General features: G+C 28.0%; 2 protein-coding genes across 3 annotated transcripts in view; both read right to left on the bottom strand.

Moving 5' to 3' along the window:
- Positions 1–14671, bottom strand: part of LOC107456946 (uncharacterized) — a 40995-nt gene extending 26324 nt beyond the window's left edge. Inside the window, exons 1-8 of one of the 2 annotated variants that reach the window (XM_087169256.1) lie at positions 14540–14671; positions 12893–13021; positions 10519–10658; positions 8025–8112; positions 7177–7342; positions 4630–4769; positions 1001–1464; positions 4–97 (exon numbers count right to left, since the gene is read on the bottom strand). In XM_087169256.1, coding sequence (XP_087025382.1) covers positions 4–97; positions 1001–1464; positions 4630–4769; positions 7177–7342; positions 8025–8112; positions 10519–10658; positions 12893–13021 — 1221 coding nt within the window. In that variant the 5' untranslated portion in view covers positions 14540–14671. Of the gene's footprint in view, positions 1–3; positions 98–1000; positions 1465–4629; positions 4770–7176; positions 7343–8024; positions 8113–10518; positions 10659–12892; positions 13022–14322 lie in introns of both variants that reach the window. The other variant, XM_087169257.1, reaches the window with a different exon arrangement.
- Positions 14672–19821: 5150 nt separating this feature from the next.
- mEFG1 (mitochondrial translation elongation factor G 1) overlaps positions 19822–22486 on the bottom strand; it is a 32425-nt gene continuing 29760 nt past the window's right edge. Inside the window, exons 17-18 of the mRNA XM_087169258.1 lie at positions 21739–21899; positions 19822–20049 (exon numbers count right to left, since the gene is read on the bottom strand). Coding sequence (XP_087025384.1) covers positions 19879–20049; positions 21739–21899 — 332 coding nt within the window. The 3' untranslated portion in view covers positions 19822–19878. The remainder of the gene's footprint in view (positions 20050–21738; positions 21900–22486) is intronic.

Consider the following 22486-nt stretch of genomic DNA (forward strand, 5'->3'; position numbering starts at 1 on the left):
CACATCAGATTTAGGTGCATCCTTCTTTTTCTTGTGCCTCTTATTACGACCATGTTGAACTTCGGCTGATCGGCTGTCAGCAGATGAACTTTGATCCCTTAAGGTGAGAAGTTTTTATTACTTTAATTTTAAACAAAGAACTGTGTTTTTTACAGGGCTGTTACTTATGACTATCATTACTTTTCTTAAAAGTAAATATAAATTATAACTGCTAATAGGTTACGTCTATGCTTTGTCAAATTGCAACAATACTATAAAAAAATGCTAATGAACCAACAAACACTTTTCTGTAAACAAAACAAACTGCTTTCATGTTAGCGAATTGAGAATAAAGAATTCAGAACTAAAGGTAAAGATAAAAAGTTACAAAATATAAATAAAAACAACTTGATGACAATATCTGATTACACTGATACCTGTTTCAGAAGTTCTTGTTTAATTTTCCTATTTAAAGAGATAGCCACCTTACTATATTGTTCTCTATTTTTACAATACAAACTAAACTTTTTTCAGTTAAGAAGTTTCTTTAGCCTGCCAATTTTTAAAAAAAACAACATAGAAAATCATCGGAAAAAAGCACAATAATGTCTTTTGAAATGAAGTCAATTGGGGCAAAAACAATGGGATTCTTTTTTAAAAAGCTCTATTCAGTATTGATTATATTAAGATCCAAAAAAAAACTCATAACTCAGAATATTTGACTGATAAATTACAATTTAAAAATTAATTTATTTTTTACAATTCTTTAATTTATGACAAACTGATTAGCATAGAATATTAGCACTTTCATCAAAGCATAGATGAAAGATAAAATTTAATGTTTGCAGTCATAAAAGATTTTAAAATGTTACAGTAACAACTCAAACTAGCAAAAGTCAGTAATCAATTTGACGAATGTTAAGTTTTTTAGGGTTGTTGAGTTTATTTTAGAAATTCTGTTTTCAGGTATTTTAGAAAGAATCTTATTATTTTCAATATAAATATGCTCCGAAAAAATTACCATTGCCTCTGCTTTCGAGAAACTGGCACAGGACTAGGAGTTCTTGGTCCTTTGAGCTTCACATTCAAATTAGATCTGGCACCACTTTCACTTTTTCCTTCAACCTTCTTTCTTTTTGGTGACACAGACGTCGCATTTCTTTTATCGTGACCTTTTTTACGACCAGGTTTTTCAAACAGAGGAGAAGGTGATCGATGCTTTTGACCTTTCCCAGCCCTACTGCTTTTGATTTTATCGTAGTCATCCTTAACTCTTCCTTTTGAAGACTTCTTAGAAAGTTGAGCTTTGGCACCAGACTTTTTGCTTTTCTTTTTGAGAGATGGGCTACTGGAAGAAGAAGATGAAGAGGAAGAAGTACTCTCATTGCTGTCTTCTTCACTGCTACTACTGGAAGACCCAGAACTGCTTGAAATACTACCACTATCACTGCTACTACTACTACTGCTACTTCCACTGAAAGAAACCTATAGGAAAAAGAAAAAGGTCTACCATGAAATGTATGTTAATAGTCACAAAACTAAATAATTTATTATGCAGCTTTTTAAAATCTAATAATCAACTATTCACCAGGGGCTTCTTTGTCCATTCTTTAAACAATCTACAGCACTATAAAAATTTTCTCATAAAAAGCTCAAATAACTAATAATATAATAACTTAAAAGGCTCTTCCTTGTAATGCAATGTTGGCAATATTTTCATTGCGTGCTAGCATATCAGCATGAAAACAAATTATTCGTAAAGCAGGACTGTTGAACAAGCAATTTGAGTTTCTTCAGCTATTTAGATCCATAAAGCGGATAGTGATAGCAGGCAAGTTAATCATATTATATTTACATTTGTGCAATATACAAAAACTATTGAGAGGATATGATTGTGGTATTTTTATACCTTATACAGGGGTAGAAATTAAAGCCCTGTAACTAAAAGAGCTTGCCAGTACATATCACTTGTCTGTTAACATATCTCCATTAGATTTTTTTCAAAAGAAAAATTAATAAAAGGCAGTAAGAGAGATGCAAGCAGTTAAGGGAGATGCTGAAATTTTTACCTATGACTAAGATAGTTCTGATAAAAAAAGAATAATGAAATGGAACAAAACATTCAAATTGATAAAAGAACCCAGAACTTGCAAGTGAAAGACTTTGAGCTGTGGAATTATCCTTTTGTGAAACTTAGGCTCATGTTAAATAAGCATAACTGCTAACATGAAAAGAAGTAAATGCAGTAGATTTGTAAGATAATAAATATTTTATTAAAACTATTAAATAATGTAAAAAAAATTCCACAAAGTGAATTTTTAGGTATTTTTCATAATTAATAAAAAATATAACAAACACAAATAACAGCAAATTTTAATTAAGAGGAATAAATCACATTTATGAAGGTTATTGAATAAACTAAAATATAAATTTTATAATGCTAAATATATTCTTGAAATTCGTAATTTTAAATAGTTATAAGCATTTAATTTATCCATTTATACTAGATAGTTGCACCCTTTTGATGAATTACATGCATGTTAAAGAGTCAAAGTTTAACAAAAAATAAGCATTTTTGAATTTGTTTGAAAATAAAAAATTCTAACCTTATAACTACAACCAGGGTTGGCAAGTTTTTGACACATGACGGTTTTTACCGGTTTATACATTCATGTCAAAAAACCCTCTGTCAAAAACCCATAGTTTTAATAAAACTGTATTTTAATTTGAGTTTAACTGCTTATGATTTAAAATTAATTCATTTTTGGGCAATAAAATTAGAAAAAAAGTTGTTAAAAGATATTTAAGAACAGATTTTTGCATTTTCCCAACATGATTATATCAAATCATACTATTTGAAGTAAAATATTAGGATACTAAACAAAATTTTCAACATTTCCAAGCATCATTTTGTTTGACATATTACATTACTGAAGAATGTCAAGTCATTCCTGACTTAGAGTTTGTTAGTAGTTACAAGTTTTGAAAGTTTTGTTTAGCTTATATCTAATATTTAAGAAATGCCAAATTTTAAATTCTTTTTTTAGTTCTTGAATTTATTAATAGTTCCAAGCATTTTTGTTTGTTTGTTTATTTCTAACATTTAAGAAGTGCAAAATTTTGAATCCTTTGCAAATCAAGCTATAACGATAAAAGTTAAGTATCACTATTTTCAATAAGTATGTTGTTACAATATTTCTGTATGAATGAATATCCTTCTATAAGAATACGTGTATATAGCAATATTGATACGTGCAAAATCAATAGCAATCATTTACAACATTCATTTACAAAGGCAATTAAGTGAAAATAATATATTGTCTGCTATATGCCATAAATTAAAGAAAACAGTAGGTTTTTGACGGTTTTTACCGGTAAAAACACGGTTTTTACCACTGTCATGTTAAAAACCAGTTTTTGGCGGCAAAAACCCAACCCTGACTACAACTGATAATAACTTCATTATTTAGTAGAATTAATTCAAATTTTTAAGCACTCAATTTAGTCATTAAAAACTCTATTAATCTCTAATAGGTACTTTTATAAGAACTTCTAAAATTTTAAGAAATTTTCTGAAATATATATAGATAAAATAAAAAAAAATCTAGAGAAATTTTCATTAAATCAGGAGTTAGTCTAGCTAAATTGAAAGTGTTAAATTGGTAAGGGCTTACCATTAAACATAAGATCCAGAATTATAGATTGGAGCCGATTATTTAATCATTAAATATAATATAGAGAATTATATATAGCAGTTTAAAAGTAAGATCACAAACTGCTTGAAGTACTTCTGTTGTTATTGTTACTGAAAAAGTGTGCTACTTGTGTTGTTACTGTTACTGAATATTGAAAGAAGGTTACAAGATTTTGGTGAGCATAAAAAGACTACTGCTATTTTGATTACTTAAAATATAAAAATTTCGTTCTTTTAATGTAAGGCTTATAAAAGTAAAATGTTTCGCCATACCAAGGCCATTTTTTTGCTACTTTAATGTATTATAAAAAATAACTAAGGAAAGGTACTAGGGCAGTCAACTTTACTTATCATTGGAAAAAAGATCAAAAACATTAAAAAAATGAGTCAAAATAAAGATACAAATTAATATTTATAAAATCATTTACACATGAACTACAAAATCAATCGCAGCAAAGTAGTTTTCTCTATCTTATGTCATGGATTGATTTGGATACACAATGGATGTAACCATTCTGCTTCAAATTTAAGGTAAAATGATTATAATTGTACACAATCAAGGGAACAAAATTAATGGATGCTACAAACTATGTCTGGTGCAAAAACAGAGGGAAAACAATAGTAAAAACAAAATAAAATCATTAGGGCACCTCTGGGTCATGGAACTTAAAATTAACAAAAGAAGATAAATTTTTCAAGAGATTTAACTTTTTTTAACAGAGAAATTCATGCTGACAAGTAAATTTTTGAACTAGTTTTTCTGAATGTAATGTTTACTGCAAAAAATTTTAAAAATTCGCCATGATATGAAATATAAATTCATTAGTAATGCTTGTAATATTAGTGTGTGCCTCTTTAATGTTATCAATTTTATATTATACACAAAGAAATATAATTTATTTTTAAATTAATAACAAAGAATAGAAGTGAAAAGAAAATATTCTGAATAAATTTACGGTTTTTGTTATTGTAACATTTTCATTCAGCATGCGTTCTTTTTGCAGTTCTAATTCCAACTCTCTCTGAAGTTGCTGCCTCTTTCTTTCCAGGGTCAACTCTTCTTTATAATCTAATTGAGCAGCATCCATCGGCCAATCTATAAAGATATGCAATGCAAATGCTGTTATAAACTAAATCCAATGAAAGAAATCACTGGAGAGTGAATAAAAAATACAGTACAAGTACATAGAACAAAAGAAAAGAAAATGGAAAAAAATTAAAGTTAATTTTAATTAAATTTCAATCGAAGAGCTAAGTAGATCACCATGAAAGTAACTTTTGTTGCAAACAAATAAATGATATAAATAATTAATTTAAAAAAAAAAGTTTTCTAAATTGTTTGTAAGATAATTAAAAAAAAAAAAAAAAGAAAAGAACATGACTTCCATAAAACTATTAAGTTATTACTTTCTTTTAAGTAACACAGAACACATTTTTGTACCAGGTGGAAATTTAACAAAAAATGTACAGAGAATTGAATAAAAAAATTAGATCAACCTACATAACTTTTGATCTAATGACAAGATTTAATGGCAGAAGATTTTAAAGACATTATAGAAATTGTGCCACCTATAAATTAAGTCAAAAACTCAGATACAAAGATGTACTTATGTATATTTTTAAAGAATTTATTACTTAGGAACTATTTATTATTATTGTAATTATTATTATTAAGAACTATTATTAAAACAACTTCCTTAAATTTTGGATTTTGTCCTTAAAGTTGTATAGTTTTAAAAAATGTAAAAATTTGTATACCTAACAATTCGAAACTTTCTTGATCGTGATTAAGTTGAATGCTAGTAATAAAAAATTTTTATTGTATAAATAATTTTGCAGTTGTGTGCAAAAATGTTTTGATTCCTAAACAGTGTTAAACAGACACGTAAGGCAAAAGATAAGTTCCGATTTGGAACATATTTTCCAAATTGTGACTATCTACCATATATTGAGTAAAAAAAGAGACATGTTTATACAGAGAAAAAATATATTTTTTAAATCTCATTTTGAAATTCATTGGCAATGTTAACAAATTTGTATAATTAAAGCCTATCTTTTAAACCATTAAAAATTATTCTTAGTGTGTGAAAAGTTGACCTTTATTTCAAAAGTTGACTTTACTCAAATTTTATGATTTTATAAATAAACTAAAAGGTTTTTAATTGGTAAAGAAAATATAAAGTGATTTTATTATTAGTAGAAGAGAATGAAGAAATTTGTTTTCTGGTTAAAAAAAAATAAATCGTAAATAAAAAGCCATCAATATGTTCATAGAGTTAGAATGACGCCTGAATACAAGACAAAAAACTCAATAAAATTAAATTAAAATGAAAAATTCAACTACATATTTTTATACAGGAAAATGCGCGGCAATTTTTAAGAAATTGTAAAAAAAAAAAAGTTATGTCTTTTCTAAGGTAATAAAATCATATGCTGTTAATATGCTCATATACTTAGAGTGCTACCGAAATACATGGCAGCAGAAACTGCATGGCATCAGCAATTATTTACCACCTCAGTTTTTTTTAAACAAAAAACAACAAAGGGAAGAAACTTTGCTAACAGAAAAAGCCAAGGACAAGTAAAAAATTAAAGGTAAAACAAAAAACAAAAGATTTTTTTTTTATCTTCATTCATAAAAAATAAGTTTTTTTTGTTTTCTTTTCTTTTTTAAATGATACTGAATGACACTTAATGTTCATTTTTCAGATTATGATTTCATTTGTCTGCAAAGCACCTATGATGGTATGATCATGAATTTTATATGAATTTTATGTGAAGTAACTTTAAATAAGCACAAATCTCAACACCATTACATTACAATTCAGTAAATTTCTCCTTTTAAAATTAAAAGATTTTATTTTAATATTATCATCTGCAAGTTTAACTTTTCTTTTTAATTTCTTTATTGGACAGGGAATAAGCATCTTTTTACTATTTTTCTAAATTTTCCTTATTTTTGGGCAAAGATAAAGTTTGATTGTATAAAATTCAAATATAATTTAAACAAAATAAAGATTTTGCGCGGAACTTTATATTCATGATATGCAAGTTGCCCTAAATATTCATATGACTACGTTTAATTTTTTCAATATTAATTCCTGCCTGACTGAGTTGAAGTGGCAGACAAATTTGAAATTTTGATGATAGCACTGTAGATTGAATCTATGTGATTCAAGGATATTAAGAAAAATTTAACAGACATTTTAAAGAATACAATTAATAACAAAAAGCTAGAAGATGTTATAGTTCAGATAGGCATTCACCACCAACAAAAAAAAAATCACATTTTAATCCAAAAAATGTTCTAAGTTTTCTTTCCATTAAAAAAAATATTATCAGGATTACTTAGTAACACTACAAATAACAAATAATTTTTGATCAAAAATATAATATTCTTCAAGATGCTCATTGATTTATATCTTGATAATAATATTAGAACAACCTCCATGAAGATATTAAAGTTTCAATAAATAAAAATACTTAAAGAGTGTAGTACAGACCATCAGAATCATCTTCCCAGTTGCCATCACCTTTTTTTTTAGCATCAGCAATTTCAGTATTTCCAGCACCAGGGGACCTGTGTCTAGTAACAACAACTGTAGATTTTATTTTACTTTCATGTTCACCTTTTCTACTCCTACTATTGCTGCGCTTGCTACCTTTTTTCTATAAAAAAAAACTTCTAGCATTAATTGAAGTAGCAAACAATACTGAATAATTTGTACAATATCATAATTTTAAAAAAAACTGGTAAATGTTTCGCACTTACAAAAGGAAATGTTTATCTCAAATATTATGAAGACATGATACAAATTTTGTGTCAGGAAATAAAGAAGACTATTGTAAAAAAAAAAAGTCTAAAAGCCTTGTTGAAATAAATAACTTCATAAAATACAAGATCTGATTTAGTATTAGAATAGTTGGTTAAAATTTTCTGATGCACCCAACCATTAGTTATTCCCTTTTTTAAAAATAAAACATCTGTAATACATGCAACTGTTTTTAAATGTAGCGTTTTTTTGTAACATTTGGCATTGACTGTCTTAAAAAAAAAGGATATGGTATTCCTAATTTACGTTACTAAATCTCGTGGAAAACTATTATTTACAACAGTCAAATAACAGATGTCCCTTTTTAGCTAAATTTTTAAAATATCTATTTAATAGAGAGAATTATAAACACTTTTAAAAGTAATGAAAATGCTTTATTGATAATTTGTCATCATGGCATGATTAGCCAAAGACTTATTACAAGTTAACAAACAAGCTCATAATAACAAATCAACGTAAGTAAATATGTAAATGTGATGATAGAAAGATTAAGTTGTTAAAGAAAGAAAAAAAATTACCTTTGGAGAAGCTGAACCCATTCTAGGTTCCTTAGGTTCATCTCTTTTATTACGAACCTTGTGCCTGAGATCTTTTCTATCCATTTCTCTGCAAGAAATATAACATTTTTAAAAGAGGAACAAAATAAAACATATCTCTATTAAAAATATTAGAAATTATAAGCAGAAACTATCTTGAATTTAAACTGCTATACTTTTACTTTAACTAATAACTTTCTAACAATGAATTACATACTAAAATGTACAACATCAAAGCTTATAAGCATTATTGAATTTAATTTTAATGTTTATCTAAATTACTCACTTCCTATAAATTTGACAAAAAGAAGTTACAGTGAATCCTGTCAAGTTGATCACTCTTATAAGTTGACTACCTCTCTAAGTTGACCTCTATTAACAAGAACTGAATTTATCCTATTTAATAAAAGGCAGCAATACCTTCGTAAACTGACCACCTGTCTATCTGTATGTTGATCTCTGAATTTATTCAAATTTGTCTGGAAGTGTTAATAAATTCCATTTTTAAGTAAGTTGGCATGGAGAAAAAAAAAAACTTTTTCTGAATTTTTTTAAAATTAATAAGAATGTTTCTATAACAAAAGGAATGTTTTTGTAACAAAGAAAAAGCTACACAAATATTTTTAAAACTAAAGACGAACACTAATCTTAGTATTGTTTTTATTTAAAAAGTTGAATAGGGTTAAGGTTACTTCATAAAAAGTATCTTATTATGCTTATTTTAGTTTGAAAATTCGTTGTACATTCTGCTTCTGAGTATATAAAAACAATCCAAACAACTCATAATTCAAAAAAATGGATACATTTTTATAAGATCATTTAAATATGGATGCCCATAATTGATCAAGAAACTGATGCAATATTTGAGTTTAAATTTAATTTTTAGAAATACAGCTTTCCAAGGAACTAAATATTTTTTAATAGATTTCAGGTTTTAGACAGAAAAAATTTTAAAATTAAAAACAAATTTCCGCAGATGAGACAATGCTTAATTCTAATTTATTTACAAAAATGTATGGTAAACCCTGTCTCAGAATCATGGTGACACGGCGACATTGTCGCAGAACGTTATTGAGTTCTTGCGGAAAGATTTTTCTTTTGGGAAGTAAAAAAAAAATTTTTCTGCGGAAATTTTCGAAAGATTTTATCTTTTCTTCAGAATTATATTTAAAATATACCTTTCTCGTGCATCCGAGTGGAAATTTTTTTTTCTATTTTTATTTGAGAACAATGAAAAATAAAGATTAATGAAGGAAAAAATTTGGTTTTCTTTTCTGCGGAAATTTTCGAAAGATTTTATCTTTTCTTCAGAATTATATTTAAAATATACCTTTCTCGTGCATCCGAGTGGAAATTTTTTTTTCTATTTTTATTTGAGAACAATGAAAAATAAAGATTAATGAAGGAAAAAATTTGGTTTCTTTTCTGCGGAAATTTTCGAAAGATTTTATCTTTTCTTCAGAATTATATTTAAAATATACCTTTCTCGTGCATCCGAGTGGAAATTTTTTTTTCTATTTTTATTTGAGAACAATGAAAAATAAAGATTAATGAAGGAAAAAATTTGGTTTTCTTTTCTGCGGAAATTTTGATTCCAATTTTTTTACTATTGATTTCCCCACAGTTTTAAAATCCGATATTTTTAATATTATATTATTAAATAGAACAACTGAATCTCGAAATGAAAACGCGCATTTAGTAACCTTTTTTTGAAGAGTCCCATTAACGTGATTTCGTCATCGATCTTTATTTTCTGTGTTACTGCTATGGATTTCACGATTTATTCATTATTTTTTAAATGAGATGATGATGATCCACAAAATGCGAAAAAGTAAATAATTAGTGTGTTTTCCCCCTACAAAATGTGAGAATATGGCCCATAATATTAGAATTTAAAAAAATATAACATATTTAATTAAACAAATATTTCATTAGATCCAAAAAGTTTCCTTTTTTTATTTTCTTTTGAAGTTGATGCTTTTGTTACTTTAATTTAGTAACATGTATATTTGTTATTTTGAAAAGAATCTTGCAGAAAGATATTAGCATTAGAGAGGCATTTGGCAGAAAGTCAGAAGATATTCTGCCACAGGGATGGTAAATAGTTGTTATTTTCTCACCTATTTGGCAATAGTCTGATAAGATAAGTATTTAGGGAAGTTCTGTTTCATTTTCTTAATTTAAATGGAACTCAAGGTTTTTGTGTGGTCGTATCATCAAAAGAAATGAGAAAAATAAAAAAAAATATTGTAAGACTGATTTTAGGAATGGATATAGCATGAACCTTAGATTAGAAATAAAGCTTAAAAATGATATAAAATCTAGTATCAAAAACAAATGTTTGCCCTACACTACTGATTATTTAGATCTTTAATCAAGATTTAAAGCTCCTTTTAAAACAGATCTCCAATATTTGATTTAAAAAAAAATGTGTCAACAAACTGACATTACAAAGTTAAGTAACCCAAAGCATTACTTTTCAGTTTTATTAGGTCGTCTAGAAGCATTTGGAGGTGGGAAGGCTTCATGCTTGTATCTGCAAGTATTGCCATATGAACAACTTCCAGTACGTTCCCAGTTTCTACACCTGTCTTCGTGATCTGGCCTGCTACGACGCTGAAAAATTACAATAAACATAAACATAATACAAACAACATTTTAAATAGCTATTTAACCATTTGGTAAACTAGAGGTCAAAATTATAAAAAATATTCTACATTTGAAAAGTTTCCTCACTGAATAATTAGAAGAAAATTGTTTTCTTTGCTAAATAGAAATCAGATCCTATTTCGAACTGAATTTAAAATTTGAAGTTTAAGGGTCAAAACATTTGTTTTGCAACATTTAAAGTTATTTTAATTATGAATTATATAATTCAATTAAATAAAAAAGTCACAAAACTGCTTTGTTGCTGAAATTTTAAATAAAAATAAAATGCAGACTACATTTTAAATAGCTCTTTTAACCACTTGAGGTAAAATAAGTGAAATTCATATGAATCATAATTGAATTCATATGAGTTAAATTCACTGAATAATAAAAAGAAAAATTGTTTAACTATGCTGAATAGAAACCAGATCTTACCTTGAACTGAATTTAAAGTTTCAAGTATAAATTAAAATCTGTAATTACTTAAATAATTACAAAAATGCATAAAATGAAAAACTTCACATACACACACACACATATATATATATATATATATATATATATATATATATATATATATATATATATATATATATATATATATATATATATATATATATATATATATATATATATGCATACATAGTCATTGGAAAAACTACATCATTTTTGTAGTTTACTACAACTGCATCTACTTTGTTAAAAATTTAATTAACAACCACTTTTTTTTAAAATATAGTGATTACACGCTACTTTCGAAACGCAGTAACTACTTCACTACTTATAAAACTTTGCTGGAAAAATTAATTTATACAAATGTTCAAAATGTTTTTGAATAAAAAACTGCCTTATTTTAAACATGAAGAATTGTTTATTCATATTTACATTAATCAGTTTGTTATTTTAAAAAATTTTTTCCCCGAACATGTTCAATTAACTTTTATCTTTTAATGCGGTGAATATTTAATTTTAAACGGTGAATATTTAATTTAAGAAAAGCTAGGAAATTATCAAACATTTGCAATTTTGTTAAGTGTTCAATATTCTTTAATTTCCTCTTTGAAATTAAGTACATCAAAAACCATGTTCCCTTTTTAGAAATAACATCACAGTTTCACAAGTGTACATTCGCATGTGACAATGTAACCAAAGTGATAAATTATCTATTCGTAATGGCTTGTTCAGAGTTCTCCTTAGGAATAAAAAATGGCAGAGTGCTTCTTCACAGGAAAAGGCATTTCGAATTTTAAAACTGCACTCACTTAACGCCGCAAAAATTTATCAAATTGTATAATATTGTGTAATAACTGAATTTGATCCTCAAAATCTTCAAATTACCCTCTTATACCATTTTATGTATAAATTTCAAAAAGTAAATCTCACACATTATGAAAACAAGAGAAAAATAAGACAAAATCTCTGAGCATAAATTCTTTTCAAAATAAAATATTATAAAAAAATGAAATTAAATTTTATAAACATAATTATAAAAAAAGGAACATTTAAAGGTGCATTAAAGATAGGTATTTATTTAAATAATTTTAAAAATCACTTAAAAATTTATTAATGTACCCTCCTCTTGAAAAAAAAAGAGATACTTACAAAAGTTTACCTGGTTGAGAATAATCCTAACAAAATAAATATTTGTAATACTAAAAAAAATTAAAATCATAATCACAGATAATTTTATCAGTATGTAATAATTATTTACACAATGAGTTATTTATATTTTGTAATGGAATAAGAGTAAAAAAATAGTGTTTTTATGGGATGGTGGCTTATTTTCACAAAAAAGGCAAAGAGGGTGCATTTATAGAGAGTAAAGGGCAGTTAGGACGTGCGGCCCTTCTAAAAACACTTAGGTAGAACACTGGCTAGTTTATTAAATATTAGATGTATGTGATTCTAGATATCTATTTCTTGTTTATGCTCAGTCGCAGAGACCTTTTCATTGCGTCTAGTAACAGCCTCGTGAAGATTTGTGTTTATAAAATTCAAAAAATTAGCTGCATTATAACCTTGTTTCTTTACTAAACTAATGTTAAAAGTAGTTGCCAGGAATTGCTACAAACTACTGTTTATTGTATTGCATTACTCACTACACTTGATTATAAAAAAGTAGCCACTACAGTAGTTTCATTACTTGCAGTGTACCACTTCTGAGTACTATATGTACATACATTTTTTGTAAGCACACTTACATCAGCAGGCATTGGTGCAATATTTACAGCCCCGGGGCCTAATCTTTCAAATACACTGGGTCTTCTGGGCTGATCATCCAGCTCTTTGCTATTTTCAACAGTAACTTTACGTTTTATTTTAGTTGTCATCTAAAAGATAAATACAGTATTACTAACATGAAAATAGTTGAAATGAATTAAGTCATCAAAACTTTTCATGGAAACATTTTGTATAAGTTAAATCACATTTTGAGAAAAACAAGTTTAAATAAACTTTTGCATAAAAAAAACAGTTTAATTACATCACTTTAACACAGAAATAACAGAATATAATAACCACAGAGAATGTAAAGATTGTTAACTGCCATGCCTAACAGATACCGAAATATTACTACATTAGGAACCTAATACCACATCATATATTATCACAATACAAAAGAACCTCTTAACACAATTAATAAAGCATTATTATCATGAATAATAGGACGATTTTCTTACATCATCCCTTATTTTAATTAAACTTGAATCATTGTTAATATTTGATTATACTAAGATTAGTAATTGGGAGCAATTGTAAAATTTAATTTCTGTGTCTAGAATTAAAGTAAGGGCTCTTGAAAGTCATAAGAAAATGATATTTTTAAGACCCCTGAAAGAACGTTTAAATTTAAGGACTTTTAAAGGCAGTAGGAATACTCATAAGGATTTTCAACTTCACTTTAATCAACAAAAATTATAAATAAATTAAATTGCAAAGTTTGGTAAAAAAAAAAAGACCTAAGATTACTTAATATTGTTTTCCTAATTCCATTATGGACAGTGTTAACAAAAGCTTACAATGAAAGAAAAATATATCTTATCCAAATTTGTTGAACAATTCAAACATTGGAAATGTTTAAAACAATAAGATGAAAAGTAAATAAAAGCAAATGATTTGGAGATAATCCAGTATTGTCAACTGTTTATGACAACTACCACCCCCAATGGGATTTTGTTTTAACATAAATTTAAAAAAAGATCTGTAATGATTTGCCAGGAGATGGTTGCGAGTTAAACCCTTCTACTTGGTCCCCTTAAGTGATATTTTTTCGTCTTCCTCGCATGCTACTGCCTAGTTGTCACCATAATTTAGCCATTTTTTCTTTTTGTCTGATCTGCCGATGCAGAAGTCTTCGATACAATTTGTTCAACAGAATTAACGTGTTGACACTAAGGTTAAAGTATAGGTAAACACTGTCATTAATTTGAAGTAGAATTTACAAACGAATCACAGATAGAATAGTGCATTTCACATTTCAATTTCTGTTTTTATTTAAACATGAGCAGTACAAAAAGAAACGTTTGTTTTCGTAGTTAGAAAATATTTTGTTGTGTTCGTTGTCACATTGTATGAAATCTACCAGTAGGTAATATTAACATGTATCTTAGAGAAATGATAAGACCAGGGTTACTTCTTGTTTAACGTTTCTAGAAAACAGAGGTCGAAACACTCCATTTCAGCCAAAATGTTAAAATATTAAAACGTCAATTAAAAGCCGATTCAATATATGGGACGCAACAGATTGTATTTCAAAATTAAAAAAACAAAATGCAAATAACATGGTTATATTAGATGATAATTTGGAACTAAATTATATATTTTAAAATGAAATCGAATTTAAATATTACTTTTCACCACAGTTTTTCACATTTTGAAGCACAAAACTTTCGAAAAAGCTTCGATCATCTCATTTGTTTTATTTACATTTACCGATGTTGCCACAGGACATCAAACTAAAGATTAAAGTACATACAAGCTATAAGCGTATACAAGCTTGAAATTTTGAACCCAATTCAGAAGACAAAGGAATTTCTGGCTGAAGTATTGAGAAAAATTTGCCTTCATGGAATACTTTTACTTGGAACTAACCCGCATCTGCATTACATGGAGAGGTAAACCACGAACACCTCTTGCGATTAGTATGAAGGCAAGACGACTCTAACACATAATCCGTCTACCATTGATGGAATTCGAACCCGCTTTACCCCATTGGATGGCGAACGTTCTATCCCCTGAGCCATATCGTGACTCAGACATTAATAATAGTTAGAAAACAAAGGAAAGCAATGTCTTTAAAAGAAATAGCATACTCTAAATGCAGGCTACACAGAATTTTATTAACAGCCTCATATCACATTTGTATCATCATCTATCTTAGCGTCCCCTGTGTTAACTATATTATAAAATGACAAATAAAAATTTTAAAAATATTTTTTGGCATACAGTCCCTGGCTAAATTATTAGACGTACATTTAAAGATTCTGCAGCATCTTTTACTTCGTTTCGAGCTCAATTTGTCCCCTGACTCAATTTTCTTCTTTATACCTCGTCGCTAGTTTCAGAAACCTTCAATTTTCGTGGTATTTCGCGGTTTGAAAATATTTCAGCATTCACGAGGGCCTTTGCTTCAACTTTTTTACGTGGTGAAAGATCGCTTTTTTTTACCCATGATTGAAGTTTTCCTATTGATTATCTAAACACTGCACACAAAATAAATAAATAACTGCGTATTACAAATCTGCGAAACATAAACACATTACATAAAGTCACAGAAACACGCCCGCAGCTGACCCACGCGAGAACGTGACTGAAACCGGTTTGCGCTTGATTACGTTCGTGTATCGATTGGTTAACATTTTAATGCAATGCGTTAAATATAAATACAATTAGGAAGTATATAAAAAATGTTCTGAATGAAAAGCCATTATATATATGTCTAAATATAATTCGGCCAGGGACTGTATGTATATGGTTTTAGAAATTTGACACATTTCCTTTGATTTGATATTAATATCGAAGTTCTCTTTTGAACCAAATAAATAAATAATAATAATAATTACAAAAAATCATTTAAGTGTTCGTTAAATGCACCCTCAAATGAAGCTAGTCAAAATAATTAGAAAACAAAGGAGAGCAATAGCTATAGTTTGTCTACGGTAAGAACTCCCTCCGCCTTAAAGTCTGAGGCTAGCTATGGAAACAAGAATAGCGAATTTCAGGGAGGGTAGCTTCTCTTTACTCTAGGGCTAACACAATAGACCGAAGAAAAATATTCCCTTTCTCTCGCCGACCCGCTCCAAAACCTGTCCTAAACAGTGACCCCACACCCCGACTTGAAATAGTTACATCTCGTTACCATAGTCACCACCGGTCCAGACAAATGGCTAGGGGATTTCTTACTTTAGACAAACTATGTAACTGAAATAGACAATAGTATACATTAAATGTAGACTACACAGAATTTTTCAACCCACCTCATATCATATTTGCATGCCTATCAATTTTAGTAACACCTGCACCATCTATATAGAGAAACAAGGACAAAATGAAAATTATTAAAAAAATTTATTAATATTTTTTACCATATCTATATATATATATTAGAAATTTTGGCCTCCTATCCTTTACTTGATATTAATATCAAAGTTCTCCTTTGAAACAAAGAATTATAAAAAAATAATTAAAGTGTCCGCCTCTTAAACGCAGCTATTAATAAAAATCAGAAAATACAGAATATCAAAGCCTGTAAACCAAAATAGAAAATATTATACAGTCAAACCCCGCTATAGTGAACCTTCAAGGGACCGAAATTTCAGTTCACTATATCCGTTACGCAGGCAATTTAACTAATGGTTCCCAAACTCCTCCCTTTTATTACACATTATTCAATTAAATGAAGTCAGAATCAGTTATGAATCAGAATTCAACATCAGTTATGGAAACGTTTCCCGACTCTCAGATAATTTTTCCTGAATTTCTGTTATTTCGCTTTTTAAACCTGTCTAACCTGCCATTCGAGCATATGAAAGTAGTCTCATTAAATCGCTTAGCAAATTCATCGACATTTGTTCAGATACTAGAAGATTGCGGCTTTTTCGAATGCTAACCATAGTTAAATTTGAGACACTTGCTTGCAGGTTTCTTATATATTTTTTTTTTAACTAAGCAGAGAGCTAAAAGGAGTTGAAATGAGGGCCTTATCAACACATATTAGTGTCCAACCCTTTGACCAATAATGAATAATTACTCATTCCCTCTGACAGAAAATACATATTGATCCCACTGACACCTAACAGGTGCATCATCTGCGTGGGTTGGAAACATCTGCTTGGCTTGTTTAGGGATGGGAAAGTGAGACAAAAGAAGCAAACAACAAGAAATGCTTATCGCTACATTCCCCTCTATAGATGGGTTTAAAAATCGGTATATGTATTTATTTTAAACAAGAAATTTCAAAATTATTACAACAAAAAAAAATGAAGAAAAAAATCAGTCGAACACAGGAAAAAGTTCATTATATCCAACTTCCTCACTGTTTTTGGTTCACTATATCCACAAAAAATAACATTATACGTGTGTAGCAGTGCACGGGACCAAATTTTTCGTTTCGTTCACTATATCCGGGAGTTCACTATAAACCGTGTTCACAATAGCAGAGATGCCAACTGCTCCGGACACGCCAGAATAATTAAAAAAGCGGTAAATAACTACAATGTAAATTTTGCAAATATTTGACTACTTTTGCTTGCTTTTTAAAAGGTATAACATAAGATAAGTATGATAAAGTGGTGAATTATATAAACCTGCGAATTATTTAGAAATAGTGGTGGATAAAAATCTACTGAATTGAATTTATTAAACCAAGAATCATAATTGATAAACTACCACTTTAAAATATATATTTGCTGTCCGGAGCAAGTTGGCATCTCTGCAATAGCTGAGTTTGACTGCAATTAATTGTAGGCTTCACAGAATTTTTTTTATCCGCCTTATATCATAATTGCATATTCATCGATTTTAGAGACATTTGTACTAACTAGATAGAGGACAAGGATGAAATAAATTTTTTTTAAAAATTCTTTTATAAATATTTCTTAGCATACGTATATTTTTTAGAAATTTTGACACCTATCCATTGAATTGATATTAATATCAAATTTCTCTTTTAACAAAGAAGTTAATAAAAATCATTAAAGTGTAACGGAAATGACCCCCTCAAACATATTCATAATATTTGTTTATTACCGTTGTTGAATAGCCAACTTAATTTGAGTTTATGACAACCAATGTTCAACTCCGTAGCCTTGTAATTTTGAGCGCAATCCAGAATACAAGGAAAATTCTGGATCAAGTATTGGGAGAGATTTGCCTTCGAGAAAGACCTTGTGATGGAACTTACCCACATCTGCATTACATAGAGAAATAAACCACGAAAACCTCCCACGGATAGCCAGACGGCAAGGCGACTCTAACCCATGATCCGCCTAACTCTGAGGAAAATTTACGCCACTACTGTGGTCGGTGTAAGTTCATATCGACCAGCCATTGCTGGGATTCGAACCCGGTTCACCTAATTAGAAGGCGAGTGCTCGTAAAATTCGTTTATCCAAAGGCAAATCCAAGCAAAAAATAACTTTTAGTAAATTTTTATTATTTTAGTTAAGAATCATGAAAAATTTTTGAATTGCAAGGTATAGAAATTTTTGTATCATTTCAATGGATATATTTTTACATGGCAAAGTACAAAATTTTAGCGAAAACGGTCGAATAGTTCCTGAGATATCGAATTTTGAAAAAAGTCATATTTTAAATTTGATTTCTCAATAATTTAAATTTGATTACGAGATTGATATTTGAGATTCGTTATGGTAAGAAAGAATTTGCTTTTCTGATATGGAATATTTTAGAAAAAGCCTTTATCCAGATTAACTCCTTGTGATTTCACTTCGCATTCTAAACATAGAATTCTGTTACACGTTGGAATGTTTTCTAAACGCGTCTTTCGCTTGTTTCGACTTCTTATCAAAGGAATTGTCAATGTATGCAATGCAATTGATTTAGTAGAAAACGAAACACTTCAGACATATCGCAGATCTAATTTAGTACTGGAATTTAATGACTGGTACCATCAGTTATGTGGTTCCAATCTTTATTGTTATGAACTAACTTAAGATTAAAGAGTCTAGAATTAGACACTCAAATATTATGCACCCGTAAACGTAACAATTTTAAGGATGTATATAAATATATTCAAACCAGTTAGAGTTTTATATTAATATAAAAGCGAAATATTGGCCTTTATGCATAATCATAAGACACAAGATATCCTAAATTTTTTTCATAGTTTCCCGACGTTTCTTTTAAAAGGGAAATACCAACAGCAATAATTTAAAATGTTTCATTAAAATTATAATAAAGGTTCCAAAAAAAGTTTTTTTAATCTGTAATGAAATGCAATTTTTTTTTAAAACTAATAATTTGCCTTTTCATTTACATTTTATTGGACGGATTGTCCCAACATTTAAACTTAAGATTTTTGCAATAGCAATTTTCTCTTCATACTATACCACATTTGGTTCCTAAACGAAAATCAAGCTTTTAAGTCATTTTTACAGTTTTGTTTAGAGTGCACAGTGGAACCATATTCATGCCTCTATGAGTAGAATCCATTTCATTTATAATTTTTTCCACTTAATTTGATAGTTTAATACATTATAAAAAATATATGACCAAGTTTTTAAAGTTAAAAGTCAATATTAAGAGAAGATATAATAATATATTGTCTCTTATATTGACTTTTAATATTAAGAGAGACATAAAAAAGACATGAATATATTGATGTATAATAATTTTAGTTTAGATTAGAAGAAGTTTAATACCTCTTTTTATGCATCTTAACTATATAAGAAACCAAGATCTAAGAAATTCACGCTATGCTTGTAATAATAGAACAGTTAATAGATTTTTTTTATAACACAAAACTAAATATTTATTAAAAATTTTCTTGGTACACGCATGTTTTCGTTAAAACGAGGCTTGTAATAAATAAAACAGCTAGACTGCATGTGCTAGCAGAGAAAGAAAATCCCTCTATTTTTCTGTGATAAACACAAATAAATAGAGCATTGAATAAAAGTACTAAAATGCTTTAATAAATACATATGTACAAAATTCTTTATAATGATATTTACAAATTTTTTCTTTCTTTTTCCGAAAGGGATTGATAATCTTGAATGAGTTGTTGCTGGACGTCTACAGCTGCCGGAGAGTATCGGGAATATTCCATTGTGAATTCACCTTTGCCTTGCGTGCTGGAACGTAATTCTGATGAATAGCCGAACATGTTGTTAAGTGGCACCTTAATAAGAAAAAAAAAAAAAAACAGAAACATTAGTAATAGATTTATTTATGTATTATTCTTTTAAATAAAATATAGTGTGGCCTTAAGAAACTTGATTGAAATTACAATCAATTGAATTTACACTTTATGCAATGTTACAGTTACAATATTACAGGTGTGAATCACACTTCTTGAGGAATGAAAAAAGTCATAATAAAAATAAAAAAAAGTGAAAAGGGGAGTGCAAAAGAAAACTGCATTTAAAGGAAAGTTATTGAATGCTCATTATCATTTAATGTCATTGCAAGTTTGTCAAGGTGTGAATAATCACTTTAATTTCTGAAATTTGCAAATTTTTCAAAGCATTACTTACATTTTATTAGCAACAAGTACCTTTCTAAATTGATAAAGCATTTTAGAGAATAATCAATAGCAAACTAAATTTTTTACGAGTTTCTTGGAGAATGAACAGAAAAAGTAGCAATGTAAAAACATTAATAATAGTTGCATCAAATTAAGATTGCAGTGGTGACTCAATCATTACTTCATTTTCAATGTAATTTTTAGTCTTAATCTTTTTGTTAATTTTATCAATATTTCTTTAATCAGTTGTTAAACAAATCAGTTGCTTTATATGTACAAATAAAATAAAAAAAAAGAAAAAAAAAGAGAAAAGAAATAAAAAAGGAAAAATATTTCTAAAAGCAGAAGAAAAACTACCAAAAATACTTAAATTAAAAAAAAAAATTAAAAGCCAAAAAAAACAAAATAACTAAAAGATATAATCACGTTGTCAGCCTACAGGATTGTATTTATAAATTAGAGTGCTTTCTAATAGCCAAAACAAAATATATTAGTATAATAGTACTAGACTAATAGTATTGTTTATTTACTATCCATTTTGATTAGTTTATTGTGCAAGAAAATTAAATTTAAAAAAATTCAAACACAGACAAATGTGCAGTTTTATATCATTTATTTAAATTCATAAATCACATTTTCTTCTTTACCATTTAAAAAAATTATTTAGTTATTTATGAAAATTATTTATAGTTCAAAAAGTTTTTTATAAAATATCTTGAAATTATCAAGCAGTATTTCTCCTAATCTAAAAAGCAATTTCCTTTCTTTCTCAAAGGTATGGAACTGTCAAAAGACACTCCATCATCAAAGTTTTTTTTTTTCATAAACAAGAACACAACAAGAAAATGAGAATCAAAAACTTAACCTAATTTTCAAGATGATGACGAAAAGAGGCCTCGAATTTAGTCAAAACTGCTTTGTATTCATAATAGTATCATAAATATTATATATATATATCTGTCAACTCATACTCTTTTCAAGTATGATTTATCCCCAGTCGTAGTGAAATTACAATTGTATTATAATCGTAAGACGTTAAATGTATTTTATTTTACAAGGGCTCAAACACACTATTGTTTGTTTATCACACATTTGTTTATTTTAATTTATTTAGATGTCGTGGCAGTCAAAATAATATTTTATAAATCTAAAATAAAATAAAAATATATATATTTTTTTACTACTCTAAATAAACATATGTAAAAAAGAGAAAATCTTTAAGAGATGGCAGCTATTTATATATCATAATTTAGTAATATAATCTTAAAAAAAATCAGTAAATTGGGGAGATAATCTGTATGGGAAGTTAAAAAGAATCAGTGCTATTTATCTAAGACATCATACCTCAGCTGTGACAATAGCCCAATCCCCTTCTGCATCCATAGAAATGACAATTCCACCCCTTTTACTGAGTTGTGTGATGACAGATCCTTGAAATTCAGAGGGTACAGCTACTTCTACCAACATAACAGGTTCCAGTATATGCCACTGACCATAGTCAAATACTGAAAGTTAAAATAAAGTTATGAGATCACTCAAACCAATATTAAAGAATCTTTGTAAAGCCTTGATAAAAATAAAATAAATGCTACACTTTAATAGTTATATCTTATTGGTACTTGGTATAGGTGAATATTTTTATCCCGCCTTATAATTATCATCATAGTGTAACCGAAAAAAAGAAATCAAGCCTGTCATTAAAACCTAAGTTTCAAAATTAAAAAAAAAAAAAAAAAAAAAAAAAAAAAATAGAAAACGCTAAATATTTTCAAAACAGTTTATAAAATAACATCTTTTTAAGGGTTTTAAGAAATAAGATAAAGCTTGCCATGTCAGAAATATGACATTTTTTATGATCTCAATAGTGGTAATAACAAATTGTGAAGATAATGAAAATCTTCCAAGTATGAAATAGATAACAGTAAGCAGCTGCAGCGTTTTCACTACAGCGCGAGAACGCGAGAATCTCGCATATTTTTTTCTTTTCTCGCATTAAAAAATGATTACCGCGAGAAATTCGCGCATTCTATAAATCAATTTCAAAATTCGCGAATTTCTCGCATTTTGGAAAAAGCTTCGAATTACGTCATTT

The sequence above is a fragment of the Parasteatoda tepidariorum genome, chromosome 8, assembly GCF_982258835.1.
Source record: "Parasteatoda tepidariorum strain Cologne lab strain chromosome 8, Ptep-v5.0, whole genome shotgun sequence".
In the NCBI taxonomy this organism is placed as follows: domain Eukaryota; kingdom Metazoa; phylum Arthropoda; class Arachnida; order Araneae; family Theridiidae; genus Parasteatoda; species Parasteatoda tepidariorum.